General features: G+C 47.2%; 1 protein-coding gene across 1 annotated transcript in view; it reads right to left on the bottom strand.

The window, feature by feature from the left end:
* CS (citrate synthase) overlaps positions 1-13457 on the bottom strand; it is a 130976-nt gene that overhangs the window by 27846 nt on the left and 89673 nt on the right. Inside the window, exon 7 of the mRNA XM_078686154.1 lies at positions 6617-6816. Coding sequence (XP_078542280.1) covers positions 6617-6816 — 200 coding nt within the window. The remainder of the gene's footprint in view (positions 1-6616; positions 6817-13457) is intronic.

The following is a 13457-nucleotide window of genomic DNA, read 5'->3' as shown; positions in this document are numbered from 1 at the left end:
GTTTCTGGCTATCAGCCGTGATCAGCCAGGATAGCTTGACTCCAGTGGCGTAGTGAACACGGGACCCACGTCTGGGCATACCCTTCCAACATAGGGCGAACAGCAAAACACACAAAATGTTTCATGGAAGGTCACAGGAATTCGCTAAACAGCAATTTAGGGCTAGCAAGCCATTTCACCAGCAACTCTGAGTAGAGCTTATATCCAGTTTGCAAGCCATGTCTGTATCAAAGCAGGAGGTAGACTGCTGAACAAGGCACAGGTAAGAAGCATCACCGTCTAATTTTGAACACGAATGTTCACCTCCAGCAAAAGACATGTCACACTAACTGACTAGCTTTGCACAGATGTTTCAATATAGCACAGCCATCTTCCAAACTGAGCCCTGCATTCATTCAGGACATATTGTAGAGTAACTTAAATAGATCTTCAATATTCTGCTTAGTGGTTCACTTCTATCTTGAGAAGATCTCCAGAGTGAAGTCTTTTAATAGAGGATTTGTGACTCCTATCCTAGCTAACCCCGACTTTTTACCAGAGGTTCATCAAGAAGGGTTCAGATGATGGCGGGAGGGGTAAGCACAAAGTCTGTCTGTTCGACACACAAGGGATAATCTTGTTCGATCGACTGAAGATAGATTATGGCCTGGTGGAGGCAGATCACATCCAGTACTTACAAATCAACACTGGGTGATGCAGCAGTATTATCTAACCCTATGCAGAGCCCCCTAATGCCTTTTGAGAAATTAGTTTCCTTAAGAAGGATGACCGACATCTTATCACAGAGATCTATGCACTCTTGGGTGGTGCTTTAGATGACCCCCACAAATGGCTGATCATCCACGTTGTATTTTTTGGAATGATAGATGTAAAAGCGGAGAGCTCTTATGGGACCCAAGCAATGCAGTCTCTCCTCAGAGGGGCGAAATGGAGCATAGGACGTCGGTAGGGTGATAGTTTGACCTTCTGTAAGGGCATCACAACTTTAGGTAAGAAGGACGTTTGTGCCTGCAGAACCAGCTTGACTAGGAAGATGAAGATGCTCGGAGGAATAACGGAGACCCTAAAGCTCACTCACTCTCCCCGTAGAGGCGATGAGGAACACCATCCTGATGGTGAAGAGCCACAAGGGACAGCTGTGAGGCACCTCAGAGGGTGTGCACATCAAAACTGTGATGACTCCGTTATGGTCCCACTAAGGCATGACAAACCCCATACTGCCCTGCTAATAGCAATACTACATAGTGGTGATGTTGTCCGTAAGACCCTACACCAGCCTCACTTTGAGAACGGACGGAAGGCCTTATGCTCCAGGAGGTTGATAGATGGAGCCAGGCCTCACCCGGAGATCACAGGCCTCTAATCTCCATCTCTCCCAGATTGCCATCCCAACCCACAAGGTACACATCAGCCACTACTATAAACTCTGGGTGAGGCAGCAAGAGGGTTCTGTCACCGACTCAAATGCTGGCCCAGTCACCATCAATGCAAATCTTTCAGTCTCCGCTGAAATCTGGACGTGGACAAAGAGATCCCCTCAATGTTGAGCCCACTGAGACTTCAGATCCCATTGCAGAACCCACAGATGCCACCTGGTGTGCTTGACTAGAAGGATGCAGGAGGCCATCAGCCCCAGTAGCCTCAGAGTCGAACTCCCTAAAATCCAGGACAGAGGCTGAAAGATTGGGTTCAAAGCCTGAATGTCCTAGATTCTCCTTTCCAGAGGAAAAGCACGAAAACAAACAGTGTCTAGCATGGTTCCGATGAAGGAGAGCGCCTACGAAAAAGTCAGATGTGACTTCAGCACATTGATAGTGAACTCCAAAGAGGAAAGAGGTGGTTGCCGACTGCCTGGGATGAGCTTGCCTTCAACCGTTAGTCGTCAAGGTAGCAGAAGACTGGGACCCCTAATGTCCGAAGGTGTGCTACGACCACATTGTGAACATCTGAGTGGTAATGGTGAGACCACAGGTGAGCACTGTGAACTGAAAATGCTCTTGTCCCACCACGAACCACAGGTAGTGCCAATGGGTCTGCTGGACAAATACATGGAAACAGGCGCCTGCAGGTCCACCACCCCCATCCACTCTCCAGGGTCGAGGGTAGCCAATACCTGGGCCAGTGTGAGGATCTTGATTTTTGTTCTTCAAGGGGAAGACGATGAGAGAGTGCTTGTTTAAAAAAGGACAAAGTCCTCCAACCTACTTTGGCACCTGAAAGTAGTGGGAACAACAACAATGACCAACTCATGATGCAGGCACCCTCGATAGACCCTTTGGAAAAAAGGGCTTGCACTTCCTGCCACAAGACAGACTAATGTTCTTTCATTAGTTGTGCTGTGGACAGTGGAAGTTGCCGTGGAGTGGCAGTGAAGGACAAGGTGTACCCCTTCTGGATTTTCTGCAGGACCAAACACTCCAATGTGAATATCTGCCAACCCAGCCAAAATCCCCGGATCCTCCCTCCAACCGGATGACTGAGCTCTACTAAGGGAACGCAAAAAAGGTTTGGCACATGGGGTTGTGGGGACAGTGGACTGGGTGACTTGCTGACCTGGGTTGTGGGTCTTGCGGCCGCAAAACTGCTGTACACCTTGCGAAGGCTGAATTGGCTGATGGAACAGGGTGCCTTTGTCGAAGCTGCGAAAAGAACTGTAGGGCTGATAAGGCTGGTGAGCATACTGTGGCCCTGTTCTCCTTGAACCAGTCCAGAGAGATATTTGTCTTGTCCCTAAACAAGAGTTTCCCATCAAAGGACATGTCCATAGGAGATAGATGGACATCGCTTGAAAAACCAGTGGCTTGCAGCCAGCTGATACAGCGGATAGGGACGCTGGTGCCAATGGCCCGAAGATGGAATTGATGTTGTACAAGCCACAACAAATTGGAACCTTGGCTGCATAATGACCATCCTGGATGTCTTGTGTCAGGACAGGTCTGACATCGCTCTGGACACCTGGGAAGATCTGAGCAACCAAACCCCAAAGATCATGGGGATAGCAGTCCAGGAGGCAGTTAGCATTCACAGAACAGAGGGCCAAGCTGGTGGAAGAAAATACCATCTTCCAAATGTTTCTACACATTAGGACTGCCTATCAGAGGAAGTGGTTGGGAAGGTATCCGGATTTGTTCCACTTGTAACCTGCACCACTGAGCTATCAGGGAAGGGGTTGCTGAGACACAAATGCAGGGCTGCCTGGAGCAGAGGCAGTGGTGTCTTGCAATATGCTGATTGACCAGGGGATCAGAGCAAGGTTTGGCCCAAGCCTCCAAAAGGGTATCTGCATGTGCCTCATTGAAGGGCAGGATGGCCTCAGTTGATGTTTGTGCAAGCTGTAGCACCTCTCTCAAGACATTGGCTTTGACCTCTAAGGTAGAGAGCTGGAGGGCAAAAACTTTGGCTGCCCTACCAGGACTATTACGAAGAAGTGCTCTCCTCAGTGGCAGGATAAAGGGGTGGGAGGATGCCCGACTCAGGAGAGGTATCAAGGCCACTGGCTTCCAGCAGGTCATCATACCAATTTTCCTCATGGCATGGTTGCCCTATTTGATCACCCGCATCTTAATCATTGTCCGAATCTTTGCCAAATATGGAATGCAACGTATCTGCACTTCCTTGTGGGGGTGGCACGTCTATTGGGGGAATTGGCACTTTGATGGAACCAGAACGCAGAGTTGGTTGACGTCATAGTTGCATAGATTCTGAGAGTTCAATTTGGCACCTTGTCATCTGGCATTGGTAGAGTCTGCATCAGCATTGAATCCAAGAACTGGCAAGGAGCGCAGCACTGGAGTTTAAATAGGAGCCAGAGGTGGATCTGGAGGGTCCAACTGGTGCTGAGGGCAAACTTCCTGGCGGTACTCCAGATGGAGGGAACAAAAAAGTAAGAGCATGGGCTCTTCTAACTCTTCGATCTGCGTCCGTGTTGTTGGCAGCCCCAAAAACTCGGGCAGTACCGTATAAACTCCCACATTGATCGACTTCTGGAGCGAGATCGAGAGGAATGGTGCACCCTTGCAACTTATCAGGTGAATGTGAGTGACAGGGAGGGGCTGAGACCTGCGTGGATGTTTTGCATCTTTATTTCCGAATACCCAAACACTTGGAGCGTGATGACAATTGACCTCGGGAACCATTCCTGGGACTTCTGGATAGGGAACGGAATTGGGAGTGACTCTTCAAGTTGGACTAGGCTCACTGTGGAATCTTCTAGTGCTTGGTGACAGTTACACCTCAGTGTCTCATATGGCCTTCGGGTTCATCAATATGCAGTCACTGCAGGCCTTGGAGTCATGGCTTGACCCCAGGCAAACTAGATCAAGATCTGCCAGAGATATTTGTTTGGGACGGTCCTTACAGGGTTTGAAGTCTGCTATCTTGGGAGATTGACATTTCGCTTGCACACTGAAAATGCTTGTCTCAGAGACACAGCGTAGTTCTAGATCAAAGTCGTTTGGCATGGAAAGAAAGGAACTGACATCAGCATGCAGAAGTGGAAGTTCTATTGGCCTGCATGTCATTTTTCAGAGTGTAACAGTCTAGGCACAGTGCCACCTACCGGTGCGCAGAGGTACTGCTTAATAGTTTTCCAATCCAGTCGGACGCATGTGGTATATTAAAAAGGTGAGACACCTGCAGTTAGAAGTCTCCATCAGAAATAATCACAATAACGGGGTAAATCATCCTCATCATCTCTGGGTGGTGGTAAACTTGGGTCAGAATGAGAGCCAAAGAAATAATGGTGACTGACAGCAGATACTGCTCTAGTAGGGACATAGATTTAGAATCTGGCTGTATGGTGATCGCTGTACTTCAGGAATTTCATAGCGCAACATCAGTCGGCATCATGTAGAAGTTGGGGGAGGGATCAGACAGCAAAACAAGCACTGGATCCTTCACCACCAGCAGCGGTACCAGCATTTATGTGGGAGAGACCTAGGAAAGTCGTGGGGTAAAGCGTCTACCGGAGCCAGTACAAATCCCATGATGGGTCCAAGGGGTTCAGTCAGCACTGAGTTAGAGTCCACCGGCAGCAACCCAACGGTTGGTCCCTGCAGATCCTTGGGGCCTGAACGTACGCCACAGTGAGCTGGAAGCGTGTCAAATATAAGCAATAGGGCATCCTTTAAGGTCTCCAATTGTTGCAGCATCGCTAAAGACCGGGAGAATTTAGGGTGCAACAAGACCAAATAGGGAATCTGCTCCGCAACTGGAAATTCAAAGGGAGACTAACCGGCATATTGACGCCTGCGTGCCTTCTCTTTAGCACGAGAATGCAGGACAGTGTTAGTCCCACTTCGCCGCCTTGAGTTTGTTTGGACTTCTGTTTATCAGAGGACTTTGACCGCAAAGTAGATCTCTAATGGGATTAATGGCAAGTCACTGAGGTGGGTCTGCACCTTTGACTTGGAGCAATTGGGATTTACGCAAAAACGGTGACTTCTTGTGCTTGGCGACATACAGCTTTGTTTGCCAGGCCCTCATCGCCTTTAAGTGCATGAGAAAGCATTTCTCGCGTTACATGGACTTGTGAACTGAGCCCTAGGACCAGAAACGCTTCATCGCCTTTAAGTGCATGAGAAAGCATTTCTCGCGTTACATGGACTTGTGCCCTGAGTCCAAGGACCAGAAACACTTCAGGCGAGACGGTCACAGACATCTGTTTGCAACCGTCTGGACACGGTTTGAAGCCTATGGTTTTATGAGGGGACAAGGTTTCCTAGTGCACTGGATTTTGTTTAGAAGAATTTGGAAGTGTGATAAAATTGGGAGCCGAAATCCAGATTTGCATAAGAAGACACAAAAGAAAGGAACGGACGTCTTGCAGGGGTGGTGCTTATATGCCACCTAACATTGCTAAATTCTTATCTGTTCCAGCTTAGCGCATGGGAAATATTCTTACGGTGAGGATTCTGTGGCCAGATGTATCCATCAGAAAGACGCACACAAGGAATATAGCTGGAAAATAAATGCATTTCTGGAGTACTTACGCCCACAGAAAGCAAGGAGAAAAACATGGAGGGAGATGGCACACAGACGACATGGCAACAAGGAGGAGGGGGGAAAGAAGCAAACGAGGGAGAGAGATGGAAAACACATGCACTTTTGTGGAATGCTTAACCAAAAGTAGTTCCCTAAAAGTGAGCAGAGGGGAAGCTGTGCTCCAGGGAAAGAAATAAGAAGATGGACAAGGAAAGCCATTGAATGAGAAGCAAGCAAATGGGTGACACAGGTAAGCAATGGGGTGGGCTTTAGGCCCACAGTAAGATCTAGTAAGCTTCAAATAGGTATTTTGCAACCAGATAGTGTGGGGTGTCTGGGAGGCTCGACCTTAAAAATAGCAAATAAATGGACTCTCCACAAATGTAAAATGGAAAGAACACAAAGCCATCTGTGTGACTTATTTCCTAATTATTAGCTAGGGGCTTGTGAAGCGAGGTGGTCCCAAATGTCATGGACTTTAATCAATGACTTGGTCTAATACTGGTCCTTGCCCACTTTGACCAGAACAAAAAAGTTGAGGGCCACAAGTAAAGTCACAGAATATAGCGCCAGAAGATATGGTGGCAAAGAAGGCAGATGCTCGTGTGGGGATAGTGAGGTAGAGGACACCTACCTGTGGATTGTGAGGTACAGTCTCATCAGCTCTGTGAACTCGGGCTGGGTGTAACCCAACATGTTGGTGAAGTTGTGTGACCAGTCAAGGTTGGAGTCGATGGCTCCAATTCCGCTCCCTTCCCGGTACAGGTTACGGTAGATCTTAGCAGCAATGCATGGCAGCTTGGCAATCAGATCCATGGAGTCCTCATAAACCAACTATGAATGGAGGAGAAACAATTCAGGCAAAGGACCCAGGTGTTAAGTAACAAAAACATCATATTTAAGTAACTTTGAAATACCAGCAATAACAAATTTGAAATGTAATTGCTGTTCAAAAGATGAAAACATTGTTACAGGTTTCAATGAATGTACCGACTGTCCCCTATTCCCAGTAGAAAGCTCCCAATGCAATCACTTCAAGTTCTGTCATTGGATTCTCTCCTATTCATAAACACCATAATAAGTAAAACAAAAGTACATGAAAACCTGCCCATAAATTATAACATTTCCCACATATAATATTTTTGATTGTTTTAAAAACTAATCCAATCAGCCAAATCAGGCACTTAATACATTTGAATGAAAGGATCATTCTTTAAAACAATTACTTAGACCAAAATGCCAAAGGAAAATGTGCCCTCTGCAGAGCCTGTAAGAAAGCACAAGCACACTGTACTGTTAAGAATACCAGAAAGTGCCAGCCTTCCCAACATCCAGCATAATAATGCACTACTTGAAAAGAGAACCTGATCCCACGTTCAGTCAAGGGAAGCAGGCAATCTGGTCATCGGTTCTGGCAAGAAACATGTAACCGACTGCAGTTTATCTTCCAAGCTTCCAGAAATGGAAAGTGGACCAGTTTGTAGCGCCATTCTCTGACGAGCATCTTCCAAGTATAGGGATCTTCAGGCTGGCCTTAAAGTCACAGCAGAAAGCACAAAATGCCAACACTTCACATCCAGATCCCTTGAGACTGTTCATTGGAAACACCATTTTGATAAACTGTACATGGCAATTTGCCTATGAATTACCTCCAATCCCACTGTTTCTCGAAGTATCCACAAGTTAATTCAATCCAAAGTGACACTGATCCCCATTGCTATAGGATTGACAGACTACAGTGGCATCCGGCCCACCTACATCGGACAATACAATCACACTGTAAGCTCCCGTGAGCGTTGGATCTTTACTCCATAGCATCAGGCAAGTTATTCCCTCCCGAGCATGCCATCACCGACCTTGCCTACTGGGATCTAGAGTACCAACTAAACACCCACCTGAACTTTGCAGACAACTGCGAGAGCGTCCTGAGAGGGTCACAGCATCCTACCTCTTAGCCACTGCAGCAGAACCATGTGAAGAAGAGAAGTACTGCTTTCTTTTAATTTATGAGCAGTGGTGGCATCCGAACATAGCTTCTCTATTAAAGTGCATTCAGATGCTACCACTGCTTAACGGAAAAGTCCACCTCGAGCACCCTTTTTCACCTCCTGTGATTCAAGATTTTTTGGATGGACTCCAATCAGAAGACTTTTCCCTCTTTGGAATTGAACATTGCCCATCACAACAAAAGGGACCTACCCCTGAATCAATGCACAAATTAAAAATATAATATTGGTCACTAAATCTATCGGAAGGGTGTTATCAGACTGCATATAATACAAGTCTGTCTTCTACTAAGCAAACCACAGCAGGACCGCTGTCTGAAGGTGCCCGCACCACAGGGCACTGCCAGCTCGAGCCCACCGGCACAGCTGCCTGCTGCAGACTCTCAGGGGAAGGAGCACCGTAAGTTAGAACAACGCATTCCGGTGTAAGATTGTAACTCTGAAAGAATGCATATGTCTCTCACGGAGTATGGGGAGGCATTTGTTTATTGACCAGGCAGTATCATAGATAGATGGATATAACTGGGTGCATTGATATCCATCTATCTAATCGATCCGGAATAGCTGTTAAAATAATTCGGAGCTCTGCCCCTTTGAAAGCATGTGATTGCTTGTAGTCTGAGCGTACGAGGGTGCTTCCAGGGCTCTGGAGGTTGCTGCCAGGCTCTGGAGGCCAGGCCTTGATAGACTGCAGAGTCCACGCTGTTTATGCTCATAGCATTAATGAGAACACGAAACTCACTGCGTCCTGTCCCTTTAACCTGAGGCATGCAGGTTTTTTGAGGGGGTGTTAACATGCAGTTGAACGACAGAGTGCGCCTTAATCCGAAAAGTACTGTTTCGAGATGGTTTTTGCCGAAATCGGGTTCAGTGTGAAGAGGAGAGGAGTTGGCCTAACGGCTAGGGCGCTCGACCTCGGACCTGGGGTTCGAATCTCGGTAACGACGCCAAAACCTCCTGTGATTCTGGGCAAATCACTTAATCTCCCCGTGCCTAAAATGAAAGTAACTGGAAACGTAAAAATGTAACGAAACTGGAAAAATATTCGGGTCTAGTTCGCGCTATATAAAACTCTGCCAAAAAAAAAAAAATAGCCAACGATAAAAGTCCCCACCCGCCTGCATCTTGCTGCTGGGAATTGAAAGCAGACAAAGTATAGGCGTTGCTAAAAGTGTCCCGGTGTCTCAGAATTACACTGGGTCACGTTCAACATATTTCTGTGGGGCTCAACGTGTCAGTAGTCCAATCTGTGAAAATAGTGGGTGGACGCGGTGTATCAGCGTGTACCCCCGACTCGTGCCCTGCGTTCAGATCGTGCTGCACACGAGGCAGGGGGCTTACAACTCTAGAAAAGGAACCAAGGGCAGGCAAGTGATGGGGGCGGTGTTCTTTGTGGAGGTGTCCCGTAATCTGGAAGGAGTACGCGCAGGTGGCTAGAGGGCAAACAGCGAATGACTCAAAATCACATTTACAAGTTTATCGGAGTAATCAATACTCTGCATAAACAACACTTTACCTTCTGGTATCTAAACAGAATATATGAGGTTCCCTCCACTCGGAAATAGTGGTACAGTGCCATCTTGTGGACAGAGACAGAACGAGTTTGTCGTCTAGCAACAAGAAGCCCGGTCGACCCTCAGGATATTAACGGTTCATCTACTGGTACAGATCATTCCGAAGAAAATGGCCATTTGAAACTGGGCCAGAAGTACAAGTTCCGATGTCGAGGCCGGGGGAATCTTTAAGCATACAACATTAAACATAGCATAGGCACCAGTCATTAATCCTCGTCTAGCGTTCCCCATCCTCACAACTGTGCTCTCGCTTTTGTACAGTGACACTTTCTGAAATAGTTTCGCTTGCACAGACGTGCAGCACTTTATTTTGTTGGCGCATCTTTGAGGTGCGAATTAGTACCATGACCAGGCTGCTTGGAGAGGAAATGAAATGCTGGGGTGCAGAAGGAGGGAGAATAAAACCAGCAGAAGACCGGCACCGTGCTACAACTGCATTTATGGCTGCCACCAGCCCAAGAGAAAACACGGCCATTTCTTCAAGTCTTAAGCTTCTGCAAAGCCAAGAACATTACACTTGAGTAGAACTGCATATAAAATTGTCTGTAATAATTTTTAACACAGCCTTTCTATCTTTGCTTACTATAATTATCAGTCAGCGATCACCAAGGCAACTCTAGAACAGATTTTGAAGCGCTTTGTTCTTGTATTTACTGTTTAAAGCATTACCCTATAAAAAGATATTAATGGTAGGCCTCAATAGGAGAAAAGTGTCCGGCTCTGGGGCAGTCAGTCACTTGGAGTCGTGTGTCCAGATCTCGGTGCCGCAACAATTTTGCTTCCCCTTTTGGCAAATGTTTCATGGGTGTTCTGGAGCAAAATGTCTTTCACTAGCCCACCCTGGAGTAATCTGTGGACTAGGACAGTGTTTTGAAGGCCTTTAACGATTTACTGTACCCAACAAAAAGGCCCAAGAGCTCCCACCGTCTATAACCCACTGGGTGAAATACTCTAGGACTCTAAAACAATGTCTTTTTGACAGATATGACCCAGTACGGGACTTTCTGAAGACCGGGCTATCTAATGGGGCAGGTTACTTACCTTCGGTGACTTTCTTTCTGGAGGATACTCTATTGAACCACAGATTCTCACCGTAAGAATATCTCAAGGCTGCAGACTGGATCCAGAGATTTTATTTCAGCAATTCCCTCATGCACTAGTCGAAGGAGTCCTACGGCTCCTCATCAACTCTGCCCTGCACCGGAAAAGGAAGCTGGAGCCACGTAGTCACCACCCCTGAGCGCCGATGCCAGTTTCTTTCTGAACTCTGTGCAGTTGGATGCAAAGTCATTGACTGATCATTTTTGTCAGTGTGTTGATCTCTAAAGTGGGACCATTTCAAGACCAAGGTACAAAAATAAAGTCAGTTTCACAGAACGGAGGGTCTGTGAAGAATCTGCAGTTACAGGGAATATCGATCTAATGAGACCAAAGGAAAGAATGAATATGCTACTTACCAGTATGCATCTGTTCTTGGCATGTAGGAATGGATACTTCTATGTGGAGATTCCTCACCTGGTGAGCAGAGAAAACCTATACCTTTGTGTGGTCCTGTAAACACCACAAATAGCAGATTGTCCTTGGTCCTCCTTTCGAGTTATGAGGTGGAGCAAAGAATGGTGGAATGGTGAAGGACTACGTGGAAGGGCTTCTCAACCTTGGGCAGGAGTGCCGCCCTAGTTTGTAGCATCAGTTTGTCTGGAAAAAAGGATGCGTATGGTTGTTGGGCAGACCGCGCGCTTGTAATCCACTCACAAGACTAGCTGATATCTCTATGAGAAAGACTGTTTTCAGAGTCAAACGACGCGGAGGATAGTCATGCTTTGGTTAAAATGAGGAACACATCAAGTAAGTGAAACTCATGTTAAGGTCCCATTGTCGCAATTGAACAACGATGGTTGATCTGGTAAATGTATAAAGGCTGGTAATGCTGACAAATAACCGTTAAACACTGGCCACTGCAAATTCTTGCTGGACTAAAGAAACAAATAGCAACACATCTGAAAATGTGGCTTACAATGGTGGTATCCAACCAAGCCAGAGACTTCTGCCAGCATAAATGGTTTTTGTGGATGGATGCCTGCCTGCCAGGTGAAATCAACTACCTCAGGAGGAGGTTGAAAGTTGTCAGTTGTCGCCGCTCAATCGTCACACATGGGAGGTGTAGATTATGCAGGCCATCCTGAAAGCCACTCTAGATGGAAAGCTTCTCCAAGAGCATGTCGCTGTCTGACCTCCAACACACAAGCTTGGACACTGCATGTTCTCGGCAATGGTGAAAAGCTCAAGCCAAGGTTCTCCCCATTGCTGGAAGACGCCTGGCACCATCTTCGAGTGCAACTGCCATTGGTGATCTGCTAGGCAACGCACCCCAAGTGAGCCTGCCCAGTCGTTCAAAGATCCTACCTGGTAGTTGACTACCAGGGATACACCCTTGTGGCTCAGCCAGTTCCAGAGGCTCAGGTCCTCTTCGCATACAACCCAGAACCTCACTCCACTCTGTTTTTGTTGCAATACCACATGGCTATAGTGTTGTACTAAGGAACATGAACCAGCTTCCTTCTTGATGGAACAGAGGAAGGCCTTTAGTGCCAAGCAAATTGCCCCATACTCCAAGGTTGATGTGTAGGCTGGTTTCCGCAAGAGACAAGAGTCCTTTGATCTCCACTTTCCTCAGGGGACCTCCCAACCCAGCAACGATGCATTCATCATGATCGTCAAACCTGGTGGGGTAAGAGCGAGGGTGTCTGTCACTGGTCCAATTGTGGTCGAGTAACCACCACTGCATATCTTTCTAAGTCTCCTCAGAAACCTGTATGGATTAAGACCGGCTTGCTTGGTGCTGCGCCCACTCAGACTTCAGATCCCACTGCAAGCCCACATATGCCATCTCGTATATTCCACAATCAGGATGTAGGAGACGATAAGGCCATGGAGCCTCGGAGCAGTTCTCACTGAGATCAAAGACAGAGGTTTAAGCATCAGGATCACAGCACAAATGTCCTGGACTCAATGAGCTGGTGGAGAAGCTCTAAAGAGCACAGTATCCAGTACAGCTCTAATATATGAGAGGCTCTGGGAAGGAATCGGGTGCGACTTCAGAAGGTTGATCAAGAACTTCAAGGATGTGAGGTGGTTTGCCACTGCCTGGAGGCAGTTCACAACTGTCTTCAGTGAGCTACCCCTCAGAAGCAAGTCATCAAGGTATGCAAAGACTGGCATTACAAACCTCCTAAGATGGGCTGCAAACACTGCCATCACCTTCATGAACACCAGAGATTGAAAGGGAACAATGACAACTGAAAATCACCATGGCCCACCTTGAACCTCCAGTAACACCAGTGGAACTGCAGGACAGGAATCTGAAAATAGACAATCTGCAAATCCAATGTAAATCCAGTCACTTGGATCCAGGGTAGAAAAAACTTGGGATAGCACAAGCATCTTACATTGGTCCTTCTTAAGAAAGAAGTTGCGAGGGCAAAGATAGGACGAAGGCACTATCCTTCTTTGGTACCAGGAAATAATGGGAATATGCTTTATTTCTTACACAGAACTCTCGCAATGGCTCCTCCGGCCTAAAGAGCTTGAACTTCCTGCTGGAGGATGGACAAGTGGTCCCCTGAAAGATGGTCTGCAATGGGAGGAATATGTGGTGGATCGGCCCTGAACAGTAAGGAGTATACACGTTGGACAATCTGGAGTACCCATTAATCAGACGTGATGTTTCACCATCCTTGGAGAAAATGCTTTATCCTACCTTCAGAAGAGTGGCCATGTATTAGAAGTGGGCGATTTAAGCGTTTATTTACGGCTGCAACGGGGTAAGGGCATTAGGTATGGGGGGGGGGGGGGGGGGGGGCGGGGTTAAACTGGGCAGTGCTCTGTCCCGAGG

Source organism: Lissotriton helveticus, chromosome 1_1 (assembly GCF_964261635.1).
Source record: "Lissotriton helveticus chromosome 1_1, aLisHel1.1, whole genome shotgun sequence".
In the NCBI taxonomy this organism is placed as follows: Eukaryota; Metazoa; Chordata; class Amphibia; order Caudata; family Salamandridae; genus Lissotriton; species Lissotriton helveticus.
Note: the sequence above shows the minus strand (reverse complement) of the source record. Positions and strands in the feature narration are given on the sequence as shown.